General features: G+C 39.7%; 1 protein-coding gene across 1 annotated transcript in view; it reads right to left on the minus strand.

The window, feature by feature from the left end:
* The window catches only part of LOC124717078 (protocadherin-like wing polarity protein stan), a 368,864-nt gene that overhangs the window by 205,106 nt on the left and 142,387 nt on the right, over positions 1-21,371 (minus strand). Inside the window, exon 17 of the mRNA XM_047243768.1 lies at positions 4,719-4,831. Within this exon, the coding sequence (XP_047099724.1) occupies positions 4,719-4,831 (113 nt within the window). The remainder of the gene's footprint in view (positions 1-4,718; positions 4,832-21,371) is intronic.

Consider the following 21,371-nt stretch of genomic DNA (forward strand, 5'->3'; position numbering starts at 1 on the left):
TAACAATGCGCTGACGCATGTTGTCAGGCGTTGTCAGTGGATCACGATAGCAAATATCCTTAAACTTTCCCCACAGAAAGAAATCTGGGGAGTGAAAAAGCTGAGGAGTGGAAAAGGTGAGGAACAAGGAAGGAGAAAGGGAGCAGGGAAAGAGAAAGAGAGCAGGGAAGGAGAAAGGGCAGAGGGTGGCACACAAAGATAGTGAGGGGATGTGGAAAGGGAAGAGGTGGTAGGCCAAGGGGGCAGAAACTGTTAGATGAAGGGTTTGGGACAATAGGTTACCGTACGTTGAAGCCAGGATGATTTTGGGAGGAGAGAATGTGTTGTAAGGATAACTCCCATTTGCACAATTCCGAAAAGCTGATGGTGGAAGGGAGGAGCCAGATGGCCCAGGTTGTGAAACAACCATTGAAATCAAGCATATTGTGTTCAGCTGCATGTTGTGCCACAGGTTGATCTACTTTGCTCTTGGCTACAGTTTGGTGGTGGCTCTTCATCCTGGTGAAAAGCTAGGTAGTAGTCAGACCAATATAAAAAGCTGTGCAACGGTTGCAGCAGAGCTGGTATACAACATGGCTGCTTTCACAAGTGGTCAAGCCTTTGATGGTGTAAGATAAGCCTGTGACAAGACTGGAATAGGCAGTGCTGGGTGGGTGGATTGGTTAGGTTTTGCACCTGGGTCTTCCACAGAAATATAATCCCTGTCCCTGTGGCAAGGGGTTGGGATTGGGAGTTGTATAGGGATAGACTAGGATGTTATGGAGGTTGGGTGGGCAATGGAATGACACTCTAGCAGGGGTGCAAAGAATCTTGGGCACAATGTCCCTCATTTCAGGGCATGGTGATAGATAATCATTTAAGCTCTGACGAAGGACGTGGTTCAGCTGTTCCAGTCCACGGTGTTATTGGTGACTATAGGGTTTTGTAGTTGGCTCTTGGGGTGGTGGAAGGATTGGGGGGGTGTGGGGAAATGGCAAGGGCAATGTGTAATGTGGACCTTCAGCATAATGGGAAAGGGAATTCTTGTCACTGCAGATACACCATCCCTGAATGGAAGGGGCAGCAATTGTCAAAATGTAGGTACTGTTGGTGGTTGGAGGGTTTGATGTGGACAGAAGTGTGGATGGAGCCACCATAAAGCACGAGGTCAACAATCTAGGAAGGTGGCACTCTGGGTTGAGAAGGAGCAGGTGAAGTGGATTGGAAGAAGGTGTTGAGATTGTGAAGGAAAGAAAATAGGGTGCCTATAGGGTGCTTTGGTCCTGAGTGTACATCATGAAGATATCAATGAACCTGAACCAGCCAGAGGTTTGGGAGGCTACAGGAGTTTCCTCTAGATGGCCCTTAAGCATAATGGCATAAGAGAGTTACATGCAGGTGTCCATGGCTGTGCCACGGATCTGTTTGCGTACCTTCCCTTCCAAGGAGATGTACTTATGTGTCAGGATAAAGTTGGTTAGGTGACTGAGGGATGAAATAGTGGGTTTGGTGTGTGGCTTCTGATCAAATAGACACCTATTTCAAATTTTGAAAACTTTAACTCTCAGCTAAAGAAACATGAAAGACTAAGCTTTTTCCACCAAGATGAGCTACATGCCACACATCTAGGTAAAGGCTGTATTACGTTCATGAAGCCTCCACAGAATAATGCACAATAAGCAAATGTTTCTGGCCGCCTCATTTGCGATTTGCCAGATCTGTCTGCTTGTGATTTTTTTCTGTGGAATACTCAAAAGGAAAAGTGTATGAAAATGAATATGAAATGGTAGACTAACTGTAGGGAAACATATTCCAGAGTAATGAAACAACCAATATTGAAATTCTGTCTAAAGTGAGCATGATTGTTATTTTACAAGTACAAAAATGCATAGAGGTGCCTGGCAAATATTCTCGATATATGTTGCTGTTTTTAAAGTACTTTAATTCTTAAGAACATTTTCTGCTTTTAAAATGAAATACTTATTACTATGACTAAATGTGCACATTATTGATGCAGTGCAGGTTGTTAAGCTTTTTTTTTTTTTTTTTTTTTTTAAAAAAAAAAATGTGTGAAGGGCTACGCTCTGCTGAAGTCGATAAAACATAACATTCATCTAATTGTCAGTTATTATGCAGATTTCAGATGGAACTGATAAAAGATATAGCAATAATGGTATTGAAATAGCAGGTGATCATCAAGAGGTCTGCAGTTATCATTCTGTTCAGAGGTCAGTGAGACAGAAATTATGTCGGTGTAACTGAGGGCACCGAGAATTAGTTGGAAGTCGCTAAGTACTCTCTTTCTTAAATACTACATCAAAATCATTACACGTATTTACATGCCATCAGTCAAGCTGCCATAATAAAAACTCACAGTTGTTAACTGTATTACTTGTCTTACTGGGTTAAACTGTTAACATAAAAGTAGACATCTCAATGAGTAGACTGTGACAGTATTTTAAATGTTTAATACGCGAAATACCTTCCCATGGTTGACTTGCAAACTGTGGAAAGAGCACTACAATGAGCCGGTACAGAATATCCAAGCAAGTGGATAAAGCGACATCTATGTGTAGAAACATGCACTACATGAACGCTGACAGCTGTGGCATGCACGCTGTGACCCGGAAGTTGCACATGTGAAGGAGAATTTCTGGCCAGCCCTGGTCTAGTGTTTCAGATTCATCACTAATAAATTCAACTAGGAAGATAAACCAATTACATATTATAATAAGTCCAATGGTCATGAAACATAATGTAGAGCACACTATACAACATAGCATGAGCATTTCCACTTGCATGCCCTTCTATACTTCTTTCATGTCTCATTTGAGATTATAGATACCTTATGGCCCTGCATAAACTGGATGGATAAAAAAGTCTACTCACCAAATGGAGGCTGGAGAATACACATACAAAGGTATTTAAATTTGCAAGCTTTCGGAGCCAGTAGCTCCTTTTTCTGGCAGAAGGGTTGAAGTGGAAGGAAGAAGGGCAAAAGAAAAGGACTGGTGAGGTCTAGGAAATGAGAGCTCAGAAAAGTTACACAGAACCTCAGGACAGGGGAGACCTACCAGATGGGATGAGAAGAAAAGATTGATTGTTGGAGACTGTCCATCTTCCGGGAGCACTAACATCAATGATTATTATCAGTTCACAAATATGACCTCAAGTGTATCAAAATCCCTGCTGTTCATATAGTCTCCATCGATAAATTTCTCCTTCTCCTTCTTCTTCTTCTTCTTTGTGACACATTTTATCATACAGACAAATATTACTCTCACTCATTCCACAGAAGTCACTCTCCTGTCTAATACCAAAGTATGCCATGTTTCTCAGTCAACTTTGGCAAAATCGGTTGTATGTTCAAGCTGGCTACTGGGACTATTTGACTGTCCACCGGCCAATTTGTTATCATTGTAATCATATATTAACAACACAATTTTGAGGAGAAAATTTCTTGGCCTGGCAAAGACTTGACACTTTGAGTGCACAGTGCCTCTCTCTCTTTTTTTTAAAAAAGAGGAAGTCTTATTTGAGCATTTGTACCCTCAGTGTCTCTTATGATTGAGCAAGTGTAAATATTACAAACTAGGTCTAGCAAAATAAAAGTAGTGTTTGTTAAATAAAATATTAGTGTGATGCTGCTTTTGTTTGGTGGTAATTTTCAAATCTGAGGTACTCTTGGGACATTTTGTGGTGACACCAGGTCTCCTTACAACATGCTTACATCATCATCATCATCATCATCATCATACAATGTGTCTCTGGAGTCTGCGCAACACCATATCTTGTGCCTTGGAACATCTCCAGGAGCAGTTCTTTGCCACGGGGCTCTCAACAAAGAATGGAAAATCCAGGATGGAATGTAACAATATCAAAAAGAAAGTTGCTACTCATCTTATAGTGGAAATGCGGAGATGCTGAGTGCAGATAGGCACAACAAAAAAGACTGTTCCAAATAACACTTTCAACCTGTAAGGCCTTCACCAAAAATAGACAACAGATACATACACACACACACACACACACACACACACACACACACACACACACACACGTGCAAACACAACTCATACCCGCACCACTGCAGTCTGTCTACATTGGAGTCTGGTAGTGTGGCGACAGCTGCCTTCGACTGCAGCCATTTGTGTGTGAGTTGAATTTTGCGTGCATGTGTGCGTGCATGCGTGTGCGTTTTTGAGGAAGGCCTTACGGGCCGAAAACTTTATTTGGAACAGTCTTTTTGTTGTGCCTATCTGCAAGAAGCTGTACTTCATCAGCACAAACCCTCACACACTGATATCTATGATGTTTTCTTCCTTCCACTATAAAAGTCATGTTACATGGGTTTCCTTCAAATATGAAAGGTAGAACAATGAACATTGACAGAATTCTTTGTTTTTGATAGTTTATTCCAACAGAAATATGTCAAAAGGTAGTGAAAGTTTACAAGCAATCTGTTCCTTCACTTTTAAGTAGCTAAGAAAGGATCTGCTGATTTCAAACAAGGTGATAGTTCTCTCAGACACGATCCATATGTAGGACATGCCAATACTGTAATATTTTTATGAAATCATCAAGAAAGTGCACAACATAGTTGAGGAAGATCAGCTGTTATAAGGCTGTACAAAGCAAACACAACAAGCATATCACATGAAAGAGTGTTACACAGTTTACAGAAATAAAGTGTGAAAAAGGCAGAAATCACTTTTAATCAAGTACTCACAAAAACATACCTTGGTTCCAGAAAATGATGTGTATAGTTTGCACAAGACCACTGTGGACCCAGTTGAGCCCCATACTTTACAGCCAAAGCAGTATCACATTCATCTACATTTAATGTTGCACTCTGCAAAATTATAGATTTAGTTAGTGGCAGTAAACGATATACACACACAAATAAATTTCAGTGTTTGTAGCACATTCAATGTAATTGTATTCACAATTCCAGTATTTCCTTAGACCAATGTTTCAGCATTTTTTATTTATATTTATTTATTTTGGACAAAACCTTAGTTTCAAAGATTTAATAATCTAGTTACACATGATCATCTGTGCAAGGTAAGTATTATTTTTCTTACACCACTTGTTAATTTGTACACTGAATTTTCTCACACTCTTTCCCTTTGTGCTGGCAGTCAAATGACTATTTTCTTTGTGAACTTGAAAATTCTGTATTGCATATTCTATGTATTATATTAAGTGAAATTTAAGACAAAATGGATACCAATCCAGCAAATGCACTAATACCATATCCAGGTTAAATGCCTATGACAACTAATTGTTATGTTATATTTATTTTCATTGATTTGGTGGTCTACAAAAGCAACTTTTGTGTGTGGTGAGAGACATTGGACAAATCAGCTCTCTCTCTCTCTCTCTCTCTCTCTCTCTCTCTCTCTCTCTCTCTGTCTGTGTGTGTGTGTGTGTGTGTGTGTGTGTGTGTGTGTGTGTGTGTGTGTGTGTGTAGAAGTAATTCCAATGCATAAATTTTTAAAATTACTAATAACACACTTCATACCTATACATATTCTTCAATGTAGTAAAAGCAATGATGCTGAAAATACGAATTTAAAGATTTTCCAAAGGTTGCGACTTCAGTATTTGCTTTTATGTTTGAGAGAAGTTTGCTAAAAAGTTAAATCCTCGTGTGGAGAGTACCATTTTAGCACAGAGATGTGATACATGGTAAAGGAAAAATACCAGAGACCTTAAAGAGTGTTCTAGGTTTGCATTCAATGGCCCTTTTTTTGAAGTTTGAATGTGCTCATAGCTGCTTTAGAGTTTCCCTAAAATATGACTACATATTCAAGGTGGGAACAAAATAGGCATGATATCCGCTAATTACTGTTTTCTCATTACAACAGGATTTAAGTAAGCAAAGAAGACACCATGTCTTGCTCAATTTTGCATTAAGACATTCTACATGCTTATTCCATTTTTCATTGTCAATACAGTGTATTAAAAAGTACAAAAATATAGGTCAAATTCAACACCACCAATATTCCGCCCAAATGTAGGTTTTAACATGATAACTCTCCATGCTCTCCTGCCTTCTGCCATCTTCTTCAGGTTCACGTAATTTCCACTTCCCTTTATACCATCTATCATCTTGCAGCTCCTCTTTTCTCTTCATCTCTTCCCACAAATTAGACATTCCACAGTGTGTGTCAGCAAGCACTCCCATCTCAATGAATGTTCCACCCAGTTTGTCTTCCTCTCTCTTATAACCTGCAGCAGTCTTCTCCTCACACCAACATTTCCAACATTCTTTCATTATTCATGCTTTCCATTCACCTTATCCTCTCCATTCTTCTCTACATCCATGTCTCAAATGCTTCTAGCTTTTTTGTACCTTCAACTAAGTGTCCATGTTTCTGCCCCACAGAGTGCCACACTCCAGACAAAACAATTGCCAAGTCTTTTCTTCAGACCTTTATCTAGTTTGCTACATTTCACCTCCTGATGGCATCTCAAGTCTTCACAGTGATTGTACTCCCAGGTATTTAAAGGCTCTTACTTGGCTAGTAATAACATTTCCTATCTTAATATTTGTCAGTCTCCTCTCTTTGTCTTTTTTGCTATTTTGATTCTCATTCCGTATTCCACACAAGCTTGATTCAAATCTTTTAGCATTTTATTTACAATTTGTTAGCTCTCTGCCACATACACCATGTCACTAGCAAATGTTGTACGTTCAATTCTCTTTCCACCAATACACACTTCTCTTTTTCCATTGAAGCCTTTTGCAATAATCTCTCCCAGGTATAAGTTGGGCAATAAAGGGAAGAGGCAATAACCTTGTCTAAAGCCACTTCTAATGCTGCTTCTTTCCAACATTTCATTTCCAATCCTTACTCTCACTTTCTGTTGTAATTATAGATTCTGTACCAGTCATCCCTCCTTCCAAACTACTCCTTTCCTCTCCAGAATATCCATCAGCTTGTTCCATTCTACTCTGTGAAAATCTTTTTTCCAAATCAATAAAAATAACATAAATTTCTCTACCTCTTTCAATATACTTTTACTCGGTGATTCTTAAGAGGCCAATAGTATCTCTCGTTCCTTTTCCTCTTCTAAATCCAAACTGTTCCTCCCCAATCCATCTTTTCAACTTGCCACACAGCCTTCTATCCAGTACTCAGCAATACTTTAGCTGCATGAGAAATCAGGCTGGTAGTCCCATGCTCTTCACATTTTGTGGTATTTCTATTTTTCTCCATTTGTATCACTACTATTGTAAGAAAGTTATCAGGCCATTCCGCTTTGTCTTATATCTTACTACAGAAGTAAACTATATCCTTTCTTCCCATTTAATAAAGTTTTCAACACTTCTGCTGGCAAGTTATTGGTTCCATGTGCCTTCTGATTCTTCTTCTCCTTCAGCGCCTTTTCTATTTCTGCTTCCAAGATGCTGTGGCCCTTCCCATCTTCAGGCACATATTCCTCCTCTTCAACCTTATTTTACTTGGCATTTCATCCACCTTATACAGACATTCCATATATTCTAGACATCTACTAAAAACCTCCTGTGGTTCTTCAGCTAATGTAACGTCCACTCTTTCTATTTCCATTTTAATCTTCCTTTTATTTTCTCTGCTTCCTCACATTCCTCTTTCGTCCATCTTTCTCATGCTTCTTCAGTTTTTCTTCTTAATATATTATTCAGTTTCTAATGCCTGTTTTTGCCTTCTTCATTTCCCACACTTTTCTACTTTGCCTATTATTCCAAGTTTTTCAACATGTTTTCCATTGTCCATTCCTTCCCAATGTTTTTGTACATCTTAATTCCTAGTACTTCTTGGGCAGAGACCCTGAGTCCTTCCCTCATTTTTATCCATTTGTCATTTAGGCATTCATTTTTCCATAATCCTATATTCCAACTCTGAGGCATTGCCTATCTCCTTGAGTATCTCCAAGTTTAATACTGCTTTTGCTTTACCTCTCCACACTTTCTTTAACTTCACTTGTATTGCAAGAATGTGGTCTAAATTTATGTCTGATTTCCCACTCCTAATCAAAATTTTCCTACTACATTTTCATCTCTTCCTTTGCCCACCGCTGCATTAGTGCCCCATAATTACAGTGCAGGCATTTCTATTTTATTGCTTGACAGTTTCTTGAATCTTCTCATAATATTCTTCCACCTCCTCAACTGCTGGCTGGCTCGCATGTATTCTTGTATTAACACCACATCTTTTGAAGTACCCTGCAGTCATATCATCATCAATCTTCCATCAACATATATTTCACCTTCACTTATTTTTCAGTTTCTTTCTTATCAGTATTTCTATTCCATTTTCATCATTCTTGATTCCCCTGAATAGAAAAGCTTATACTCTCCACTTTCTACCTGCTAGTTCTCTACCCATCTCACTTCGCACATTCCAATCTGTTCCTTTTCATCTCTTGCTTTGCACTTTCTAGTTTTCCTGCTTGCAGTAGTGTGTGGACATTCCATGTTCCAATCCTTATATTTCCTTCCTTCATTCTCTCTTTCTTCCTTTCATATATGTTTTCTATAAATGCATTCCCCTCCACAGACACAAGTGAGGAGAAGTTTTAACTCCGGAATCTTTCATATGGAGAGCCATCCCATGTATTGTTTGTGAAATTAATGTGGTATACCCCGTTACTTTCCATGAAGGCAGCATATTGCCTGCCCTAAAATCAGGCTTTCACTGTAAGTTAGATGCTGTCTGCAGCTGCCCCAAGGGGGTATAGTCACTACTTGTACTCACTACGCACCCAGAGAGAAAAGGTGCCTCTTCCACCAGATTCACTGCTCTGAAAGAAACTTTCTCCACTATCGCCACAGTTAATGTCTTCAACCTTCCCTGGCAAGAGGCTCTTGTATGATGCAATCAACCAGAGCCAGTTGAACAAAGATTTTTAAATAGGTGTTACTCCTCCAACTCCTCCTTTCGCATTACTTGCAAAATGGGGATTTGAGCTTGCCACCAGCTTAGCAGTCACATGGAGTTTTCCCAATGTAGGGAGACTGCATTCCAATATTTATTAAACTCACACAACACAAACAGGTTGGGAAGTGCTTGTCTTCAGAAAGCACAACTCCCAGTCCAGCCAATAGAAAACATACACATAAATACAACAATACTCTTTATGATACTGCAGCACCTATGTTATTCCAAATATGATGCAAAGTTCCTTTGGACATGCGTGCAACCATATCGTATTTATCTGCCAACACTGGGCAAGCGACTTTCAACTAAAATGTCTCACATGTATGGGAATATACATAATGGAGGCACGAGTACAGGCTGTTGACACATGGTTGATGAGATGTGGAAGATTGGGTCTGCTCATGACTCATGCACAGGTAGACAAATGGTAAGGCAACCGCTTGCGATATGCGGGAAATCAGGGTTTGAGTCATGGTCTGGTACAAATTTTCATTGTCATTATTCCATTCTAGTGCTGATGGTTGTCCCCTATATATATTTGAAAAGACAATTAACGCATACCCTTTACCTTCCTGAAAAGGTTCCTTCTTCAAGATACAAGAGAGAAATTAGTTGGCAACAGCCAGGAGCAACGAAGTTATTCAGAAACTGTAAACCGTAGCTCATGAGGTATAACGAAGACAGAAAACACAGCAAGTTCATCAGCCACTCCATGAGGAGGGGGGAGGAGGAAGGGGAAGACACAATACATTAACATATGGATTTATCAAGGAAAGAGGGAATTAATAAAATAACAAAAGGAAAATATCCAGGAATTAGGAAGGACATTACATTTTGATAGGAAATTAGATTATGAAACGTCATTACCAGCAGAATTTTAAACCTAGAAAAGTTACAGGGGATTTAACAATGGAAAATACAAGATGGAATGTAACAATATTGTGAAAAGGACAGTTGCTACTCACCAGACAGCAGGCAAGCTGAGTCTCAAATAGGCGCAACAAAAAGACTGTCAGAAATTGAGCTTTCAGCCAACAATGCCTATGTTGAAAATAAACCACACACACACACACAAACACACACACACACACACACACACACACACACAGGGATGAGGTACAGAGGGTGTAGGGCAGCTAGGTGCAGTCTGGCAGTTACATGGAGGGTGGGGGGAGGGGAGGAGGAGTGGAAAAGGAGAGAAATAAAAAGACTGATTGAGTTGGTAGAATAGAGGGCTGTGTAGTGTGGAATGGGAACAGGGAAGGGGCTAGATGGGCATGGTCCTATCTCATCAAAGGACTAACTGACAGATTCCAGATAAGGGAAGGATGAAGTGGAATTAAAGTGTAGATGCAAAAGAAAAGCAGCTGCAGAGAAGAAGAGGAGAAGACAATTGAAATAAAAGACAACAAGACAATTACAAGTATATTAGAAATGGAAATTGAGAATCAATGAAACAAAGTGGAGAAGGAAAAAGAAAGGAGGAGGAGGAGGATGACATAATGGAGTAGAAAAAATATGGACAACTACAGGAGTACTGAATAAGATGAAGTCAGCAAAAACATTAGATGCTACAGAAAACATTCCCTCATATTAGATACTGCTTAAGTGGGGCATTCACCAACATCATGGTTCTAAAGACATACTCTGATACAGAGTACTGTGTGCTACAAATACAGGCTTTATCCAAGTCCACTCAACTTTATCACAGTCGACAGGAAAATTGAGAGTTTAACATCTCACTGATGTCAGTTTATTAACAAACAAAAAGCTCTGACTGGATAAAGATGGTGATGGAAAATTGGTTGTGGTCATGCCTAAGGCATCTCACCATTCACTGAAGCGATTTAAGATGTCACAGTGAGCCCAAACTAAGGTGGCCAGCCAGAGATTTGAATCTTGCTCCTACTGAGTATGACTTCAATACCTTTGTAGATCTGCTTCACATAGTATCACTGACAAAATGCATCTTACTAGTGACGGAGTTGGAGCAGACACGGGTGTGATAGAGCACAGGGCTACTTCCACAGCAGGAATGGTCGGAAGGATATGAATGGGTGAAATGGATCTACAACTGAATGTTATTATGGGCGGAGAAGAGAGTGTATTGGGTAGTGTACCTTCATTTTCTTCCAACAAATTACTTAAAATAAAATTAAAAACTGTCCCTGTAGAGAAGATGGCAGGCAAGCCAGTATTCTATTACAATATATTCTTTTGTTATTTACGAGATGAGTTAGTAGTTGTGGGTTTTTCAAGAATAGTATTGTATAACTGTGCCTGTCAATCAAGCACATTAATTAATCGCAACAAAGGAAGACAATGAAGAATCTTGACTGAGTTTTTCATTGGGAAGTCTGAAGATGTGTTCACAGTGAATACCACAGCCAAAGGGGAGGAAAACATCATGTGAAAAGATTGTAGACTGTAAAAATGTACATAAACCACACCGCTGATTTTTACGTATCCTCTGTTGTTAATAATGGCACAATTATTGACTAGTATAAATGAATTAAGGTGAGGATGAAATAGGTGATAACTTTTTTTGATGTGGGTGATGGTTGAACAAACAGATATCAGCAGTCAACAGGCCACTTTGGTGTGCAGAAAGGTGTCATCAACAATGACTACCAAGGAGGCATTTGTGTGGGAGCAGCACAGACATCAGCCAGTACGTGAAATAGTGTGTTTGCAATAAAAGTTTCCAGGTACTTAATAATTAAGTGTGACTAAGAAACAAGCAATTATAGAGTGGTTAGGATGGTTAATTTCTTATATCTTTGGAAGATGGTACAAGATGAGAATATGCAGTAAAACATGAGAATATGCAGACTATTGATTTGGGTAAAAGGTCTTGGATGAAATATTCCGAATGTAGTGGTTTTTAAAGTGGAACATGCACTACAGAACTTGGTGTGGAGGAGTTAGTGTCCAAAGTTATTTTGTCAAAAATATACTCTAAGACACAATATTGGTAGTTATCCTCAGTAGTTGTCATAGTAGTCATATTTATCAGCATTATAGCATATGATTGTGAAGCCATACAAACAGCTTCATTTTGTGTTTTCTATAGTTGATTCAATTTCGTGACTGGATGAATAGAACTGCTAGTCCAGTGTACCTATGGGATAACTTAAAAGCTAACACTGTGGTAAGAGACATAATACTGGTTTAAATGGCTCAGCTATTTAGGAAGTAAAAAAGTAAGGAAATTCTTATGGAAACACAAACAGAAATAACAGAATTTTTATTACATCACTCTTTAAACTGGACGTACATAGCTTTTTCTGCCATAGTTGCAGTGGGTCTTCCCTCAAAGGAGGACAAGAAGGTTTGGCGCTTTCTGGAGCACCTTAAGAAGGTAGTGTTCAGGGCTGGAAAGAAAGCCAATGTGCATGGGTATGTCTACTTGGGGAAGCAATTGCATGTTGTGGCTCAGGTCGGCACAAATGATGCCTGTCACTTGGGTTCTGAGGCCAGCCTCAGTTCATACAGGCAGCTTGTGGAGGTGGTGAAGGCTGCTGGCCTCATGTGCAGGATGCAAGCAGAGCTTGGAATCTGCAGCATTGTTCTCAATGTCAATCGCAGTCCTTTCCTTTGGAGCCATGTGGAGCGTCTCAACCAATGGCTTCTCCAACTCAACAACAGTCTTGGCTGCAGATTTCTGGACCTACGTTATCGAGTGGGTAATTGTAGGTCTTCCCTTCATAGGTCAACGGTACACTACACAAAGGGAGCAACTAATTGGGTAGCAGAGTACTTGTGGAGTGCACATGGGGGTTTTGAGGCAATTGAGGTTCTCTGATGAACACTCACCAGACGTACTGCAGATAGCAAAGTCAGCCCGTGTTCAGAGAAAAGACACTTTGACTGACAAAATTTTACCAGTAAATTGTCGAAGTATTCATAACACAGTTCCCGAATTTACTGCCCTCCAGGAAACTTCTCGTGATCAGACTATTCTCTGGATCGAGAGCTGGTTGAAATCCAAAGCTCTGAGATATTGAGTGATTCATGAAACATATGTTAAAAGGCAGATAAGGTGTCATAGGAGTGTGTGAATTCGTTGTGAAGACAAAAATGTTCTCTCTCTTGAAGTTGAATTTGAGTGTGACAGTTAAGTTATATGGAGGTGTACAACACGTCTAGGTGAAATCAAGTTAACTGTTGGATCTATTTACCAGCCACCCAATTCCATTGTGACGATTTTAGAGTCATTGACAGAAAGATCACAGTCAGTAGTGCAGAAATACCAAGAACACGCAATATTAGTTGCAGGTGACTTTAACCTACTGAGTATGGACTGGGGAGTCTATGGAAAAACACGTCTTCTGAAAATTGCCTTGAGCTACTAGTTCAACAAACAGCCCACACACACTGGAAATATCTTAGACCTTGTAGACAGAAACAGGCCGGACCTAATGAATGGTGTCAGTTCAAGATGGGACTAGTGACCATGATGTTAGCATAGTGACTTTGGCTATTAAAGTTAATAAATCAACTAAGAAGGTTAGAAGAATATTTCTGCTACAATGAGCAGATAGGCAGTTGCTAACATCTGACTTAGATAATGAATTAACATCATTTAGTTCCAGTATACGGGACATGGAGGAATTATGGGCAAACTTTAAACAACGGGACCTTTGCCTTTTGTGGGCAAGTGCTGTACCATCTGAGCTACCCAAGTATGCCTCACAACCTGTCCTCACAGCTTCAATTCTGCCAGTACCTCGTCTCCTACATTTCAAACTTCACAGAAGCTCTTCTGTGAACCTTGCAGAACTAGCACTCCTGGAAGAATGGGTACCGTGGAGACATGGCTCAGCCACAGCCTGTGAGATGTTTCCAGAATGAGATTTTCACTCTGCAGCAGAGTGTGTGCTGATATGAAACTTCTTGGCAGATTAAAACTGTGTGCCGGACTAAGACACTCGAGGCTCAGTCCGGCACACAGTTTTAATCTGCCAGGAAGTTTCATATTGGCGCACACTCCACTGCAGAGTGAAAATCTCATTCTGGAAACTTTAAACAGATTGTAAACCTTACTCAAAGTTTGTGGTGAGTAAGTGGATTACAGACGGAAAAGACCCACCATAGTTTAACAACAAAATTTGAAAAATGGAGAGGAAGCAAAGGCTGTTACACTCCTGGTTCAAAAGAGAACACACAAATGACAACAGGCAAAATTTAACAGAAATTGATGCATCTCTAAAAAGACTGATGTGCGAAGCTTGTAACTACCACCATCATACCTTGGCAATAGGTCTTTATGAGAACCTGAGAAAATTCCAGCCATACATAATATCACTAAGTGGGTCTAAGGTTTCCATCCAGTCACTTTTTGATCAGTCTGATGTGGAAGTAGACGACACCAAAAGGAAAGCTGAAATTTAAATTTCAGGATTTAAGTAATCTTTCACACAGGAGAATAGTACAAACATACCATTGTTTGATCATCAAATAGACTCCTGTATGGAGGACACAGTAATAAGCATCCCAGGTGTAGAGAAACAACTGAAAGAGTTGAAAGGAAATAAGTTGTCAGGTCCTGATGGAAACCCAATTCAGTTTTACATAGAGTACTCTATGGCATTAGCCCCTTACTTAACTTGCATTTATCACAAATCTCTCACCCAGTGCAAACTCCAAAGTGATTGGAAAAAAGTGCACGTATATAAGAGAGGCAAAAGAAAAAAAAACCGCAAAATTACAGACCAATATCCGTAACATCAGTTTGCTGCAGAATCCTGGAGTATATTCTCAGTTCAAAAATAATAAATTTCCTTGAAAGGAAAAGCTTCTGTCCACAATTAAGCACAGTTTTAGAAAGCATCACTCATACAAAACTCAGTTTGCCTTTTTCTCACATGAGATCGTGTAAATCATAACGAAGGGCAACATGTGGGTTCCATACATCTAGATTTTCCTAAAGCATTTGACACAATGCCACAAGGTCGACAGTTAATGAGGTGCATGCATGCAGAATAGGTTCCCAGATATGTGAATGGCTCAAAGACTTCTTAAGTAAAACAATCCAGTATGTTGTCCCTGATGGCAAGTGTTCATCAGAGACAAGAGTATTGTCAGGAGTGCCTCAGAGAAGTGTGATGGTACTGTTATTTTCTATATACATAAATGATCTGACCAACAGAGTAAGCAGCAATCTGTGGCTGTTTGCTGATGATGCTGTGCTGTATGGATGATGTCATGTTGATTGTCTGCAGGTGGATACAAGATGACATAGAAAAAAATTCTAGTTGATATGATGAATGGCAGCAAGCTCCAGATGTAGAAAAATGCAAGTTAATTCAGATGAAAAGGAAAAACAAAAGTACGATATTCTAATACAGCATTAGAAATGTGCAGCTTGACACAGTCATGTCAAAAAATATCTAGGCACAACACCGCAAAGAAACATTAAATGGAATAAGCATGTGAAGATTGTAGTAGGGAAGGTGAATGATCAACTTCAGTTTATTGGGAGAATTTTAGAAAAGCGTGGTTCCTCTATAAAGGAGACAGCATGAAGGACACTAGTGCGACCCATTGTTGAGTAATGTTCGAATGTTTGGGATCAGCACAAGGTTGGATTATAGGAAGACATGTAAGCAATTAAGAAGCGGACTGCTGGATCTGTTATGGGTGGATTTGAACGACACGTTAGTATTATGGAGATGCTTCAGGAACTCAAATCAAAATCACTGGAGGGAAGGCGACATTCTTTTTGAAGAGCACTATTGAGAAAATTTAGAAAACTGGCATTTGAGGCTGACTGCAGAATGATTCTATTGCCACCAAAGTACATTTCATGCAACAACCATGAAGATAAGATTATACAGATTGGGGCTCATGGAGGCATACAGACAGACATTTTCCCCTCTCTATTTGCAAGTGGAACAGGAAAGGAAATTACAAGTAGTGGTACAGGATATCCGCTGCTATGCATCACTGAGTGACTTGCAGAGTATGTATGTAAATGTATACGTAGAAATTGAACTAGTCATATGCAACATAACAAACTCTGAATTCCAGTTCCACAATAAATTTCTTGCTTGGGTCTCAACATTGTTCAACATAATTTTGAAGATTTTATCATCATCAAAACAATACATGCTGTTCAGACAGAAGAAATTGAACAGTTTCAGCTGCTATACTCACCATAGTAAAGCATATGTGCAATTTTGTACAGAAACAAAGCAAATATGGACTTTTTAATAACTTTTTTTTTTTTTTTTCCCCCCCCCCCCCCCCCCCCCCCTTACTCTTAAACACTGATCAAGAAAGAACTGGTTGATAATATTGAGGAAACTATGCACCACGAATTTGCCGTGGGAATCAAACTAAACGATATGACTGTGTATAACGTGTACAAGCCACCTTCAGAAAAATGGGAACAACCTGTTTTACCTAACCCACAACACCCTGCAGTCATTATTTGGCGATTTTAACTCCCACCACCCCAGATGGGGCTATCAGTCTTGCGACAAAGAAGGACTCATGCTGGCAGACTGGGCAGATATAAATAATTATACATTAATATACAATGCAAAAGATACCCCCACCTTCTGTTCAGGAGCGTGGGGCACAACATCAACGCCCGATCTTTGTTTTGTCTCATCTGGAGAAACTGGAATAGCACTTCCGTCCAAGAGAACTGTACTGAGCCGTATTCCTCGGAGCCAACACAGACCAGTTATTACAGACCTTGGGATCCAAATACCAGTAATAAAGAGCCCCCCTATAGCCCGCTGGAACCTCAGAAAGGCTAACTGGGTTAAGTTTAAAGATACCATTGAAAATAATGTAAACAGAATTCCCCCAATTCCAGAAAATTACGACAGATTTACGAAGTTAATTATTAAAGCGGCACATAACTCAATACCAAGAGGAGCGCGGAAAGAATACATCCCATGCTGGACAAAGGAGTGCGAACAACTACTCGATGGATATAACAAAACAGAGAATCCAGAACTAGGAGAACAGCTCATAAGAGCTATGGACGAGGAACGCAAACAGAGATGGCAAAAGCGGATGAAACAAATGGACTTTACGCACTCCTCACAGAAGAGCTGGAGTCTACTGAGGAAACTTGGCGGAGCACAATTCAAGGGACGGAACATCAATAATAAAATGACCCCTAACAAGATATGCTCTTCTATACTACAAACATCCAGAATCCATGCCTCCGCCTCGAAGAAAAAAGAACTGCACCAACTGATGAACGAAGAGCTAGATGCAAGCGAGGAGGAAGCAGGTTTAGCGAACTGGGTAACACAAGAAGAGATAAATATAGCACTAAAGAAAATGTCACCTGGTAAAGCAGCTGGCTGTGACGGCCTTCTTCCAGAATTCTTGAAGAACCTCAGGCCAAAGGGAAGAGCATGGCTGTCTTCTCTTTTCTCTAATATCATAGATACCAGCCGGTTACCAAAGCAATGGAAAAACGCACAAATCATAGCCATCCAGAAACCAGGGAAAACAGGAGAGAATGCTAAAGATTATAGACCGATATCTTTATTGTGCACCACTTACAAGCTGTTTGAAAGAGTCATCCTAGGCAGAATAGAAAGTAAAATAGAAGCTGCTCTTCCCCCAGAGCAAGGCGGTTTTCGAAAAGGAAGAGATTGTTGCGACCAAGTTCTCGCCCTAACCACTTTCATTGAAAGAGGTTACCAAAACAAAAAGAAAACGGGCATGGTATTATTAGATCTCACCTCAGCATACGACACCGTATGGACAAAAGGGATACTGTATAAACTGTCAAAAGTCGTGAAATGCAAGATCATAGATCTAGTCAGAAATATGTTGATAAACAGGAGATTCAAGGTATCTCTGAATGGGAAAACAAGCAGCTACAGGACACTACAAAATGGTCTCCCCCAAGGGTCTGTGCTGGCTCCATGCCTTTTCAATTTATACATAGCGGACATCCCAAACCTGGAATCTCATTCTTTTACGTATGCAGATGACATCGCTATCGCGGCTCACGCCAACACTTTCGAAGAACTGGAAGAAATTTTAAACAGGGATCTGGAACGACTACAACAATATTATGACAACTGGCACCTCAAAGTAAATCCGACTAAATCCGTGGCATCAATAATGCACTTGTGTAACAAAGATGCAAATCGTGAGCTAAAAGTGCAAATAAAAGGTAAATTGTTGAAAAACGATAGAACGCCAAAATATCTGGGTGTTAAGCTAGATCGCACTCTCACATATAAGAGCCACCTGTACGAAGTCGCCCAAAAAATGAAAACAAGAAACATCATCATAATGAAACTGGCAGGAACAACCTGGGGATGTTCCACTGAAACTCTACGCACATCAGCACTGGCACTTCTGTATAGTGTAGCGGAATATTGCGCACCCGTCTGGGCCCGCAGTAGGCATGTCAGATATATTGATGTGCAACTTAACGAGACAATGAGGCTCATAACAGGAACAGTAAGACCCACCCCGAAACCTTGGCTGCCCGTCCTTGCCAATATCGAACCACCCTCGATTAGACGTGAAAGAGCAATCCAGAGGTACAAAGAAAAGTTCAGGGACCTACCTCCTCCCCCTGACAGATTGATGTCAAGAAATCCCTTCTGGAAAGAACTCAAACAACAGATTGATATCGATAACCTGTGGAAACAGCAATGGCAGGAAAGCAAAGTGAATAACAGTTTCCTTATTGAGGACCCATCTCAACGAGTTCCAGGCTTCCAACTCCAACGTAGAGTGTGGGTAACTCTAAATCGTCTGCGGACAGGTGTTGGTCGGTGCGGATATTTGTTGGAAAAGTGGGGTTTCTCCCAGGACCCCAATTGTGAGTGCGGAGAGAGTCAAACCATGCAGCATATAGTTGAGTGCGACGTACATGGACTTAAGGGAGGAAATCTGATGGACATACATGTGATAAGTGACCAAGCACTTTTGTGGCTGGAAACCCTGAAAATTTTATTGTAAATCATTGTTAATGTTAATTTAAATTTTTATGTTGATGTTTGTAAGTGTATCACGCTTTGCCTGTAGCTGAACGAGAAATAAATAATAAATCTTACTCTTAATGTATGGATAGATTTTCTATGTTTCAAAGCACAGTGGCCTTGTTATTTCTAGAAGATAATTGAAACAAAACTGTCTTTTCTTCATTGGTGAGTGTGTTTAACTGAACTTTTTAGTTGGATTTCCACTACACAAAACTTGAGGAAGACAATATACTTTTTATGATTTGTAACACTTAGAAATAATTTTTTATACATAAGAATATGTGCTGTCTTAAGACGTGATTTACCTGTGATAAATGTATATGAAGGCATATGAGAAAATAATGAGTGCAAAGTAAAAATTTCTGATGCGATACTTCTAGAGCACATATTAATTTGTGAACTATGTTACATAACTACTTTTGTTTCACAACAAATGACTTTTCATATGCTTACAAGAAAGATACAATACCCTCTTCACTTACTAATTTTAGACACAAATTACAGCATGTTTTTTTCAGTTCTAGAGGCTGTCAGTGGGCACCCAGGTGCCCACAGGCAGTGATAGGCACGGGCGTGCAAACAGCTGACATGCAGTCAGGCTGCAGCTTATGTACTCACACTTCCCTGGCCAAGTACCCACAGGAAGGGGTGATCAAGTAACATATACATGTAAATAGGGTACCTTGGCAGGTAGCCTACACTACTTGCACGTACCCATGGGCAAGCTGAAAGGCAGACTCTCACACCCCAAGGAACAGAGGCAGAACAGCATGGATTGCAATGTTCATGTTAATAGCATTTTTTCTTTGCAGCCTTTAAAGTATATACAAATAGAAAGCTTAACCACTACTGACATCTCACAGTTACCATATTTCTATAATGCATAAGTCAGTTTCCAAAATGCATATGCAAGAACAATGCAGCTCAGCCCCTACGTAAACTATATACCATATCTACCCGAGTACAAGATGACCCAGAATATAAGACGAGACTCCCCCCCCCCCCCCCCCCCCTCTCTCTCTCTCTCTCTCTCTCTCTCTCTCTCTCTCTCTCTCTCTCTCTCTCTCTCTCCTTTTTATTTTTTTAAAATAGAGGTTCCTTGAGAAAAAAATTATTTTTCAACATATTCTGACTAATCAATATTATGAACTTTTATTGACATTAGATAAGTTAACATTACACCTATTCTAAACTTACATCATTTATTGATTTTCTAAGATTTGATAATACAAAAAGGAATAAAATAAACAAAAAGAAATTGTTTACATTAATTTTTATCTTAACTGTCTTTTTTATTTAACCTGTCATCTGTGGCACCATTATTTTTAATCATCATCCTAACAGGACAACTGTGAAACTTGTATCTTTACTGTCACAAATATCTGGCTGTTTCTTCCAAATATGTTGTGATTTTTTTTTTTCCAAACATGTAGCATGTTTCGCTTCTATATTGACATGAAAGTGTTACAATGTCTTTTGATACAAAAACATGTCATCTGCCCACTGCTCTCTCGCTGGCTGTGTAGAACCACAGCTAACACATCCTCTATCATCCCCTTCATACCTCAAGGCAAGCACCAACATTGCTGCAGGTAACACGTAAGCACACCACTGGCCCCAGTCTAGATTTTTAGCATCTCTTTCAGACATGTATACCATTGTTGAGTATTTGTCCAGTTTTAAAGTCATTTCAATTCCAAAGTATAAATGGATTTAGCCAAACGAGTTTAAAAATTGTTATAAATGTCAAATCACACAGAATAGATTCCCAGACGAAATTTGCTGCCCGCCCCCCCTCATGATAAACCTCAGCCAAGTTGGTGTCACTGTTCCCCTTCCCCCTGCAGGCTTTCCGTAGCGCTGTGCTTGAGCAACAGTAAAACACAGACGGAAACGTCTTCTACGGTGCAGGTCATATGTAACAATGGTAGCAAATACATAAATACAAAAACGTAATCACGATTCAGTCCAATTCTTGAAGTTTCACACATTCTGCGATCTAGTGACATCTGTTGGTACTATCTCTACAATGAGTCTTTCAACTGTATTTTATTCTTGTGATAACAACTGCTGTCAGTATAATGTGATTTGTTTAATTTGTTAGACATTTAATTCTGGATTAATTTTCTTTCTCATTCCATCTGAATGTCACCACTTTGTTCTAAGGCTGATTAAAAGGTCATAATGTTTATCCTCAGTATTCTAAAACATGAACGGCAACTGAATCTCTCATTTGCAACCCACTTCATAAGTCGTTTGTTTCTCATAACCAAATAAAATATTTACTAGAGTTCAGAATCAGTTTTCTTTAAGCACAATTTTTTTACCTTTAAACATTACCTTCACTAACAAGTCAAAACTAAACTCCACCTGAAGGCCCAAAAGTACCAACCATCCACCATGTCACCCTCACCCCATAGGTATCACTGGATGTGCATATGGATGAATATGTGGTCAGCACACTGCTCTCCCGGCCGTATGTCAATTC

Source organism: Schistocerca piceifrons, chromosome 1 (genome assembly GCF_021461385.2).
Source record: "Schistocerca piceifrons isolate TAMUIC-IGC-003096 chromosome 1, iqSchPice1.1, whole genome shotgun sequence".
Classification (NCBI taxonomy): domain Eukaryota; kingdom Metazoa; phylum Arthropoda; class Insecta; order Orthoptera; family Acrididae; genus Schistocerca; species Schistocerca piceifrons.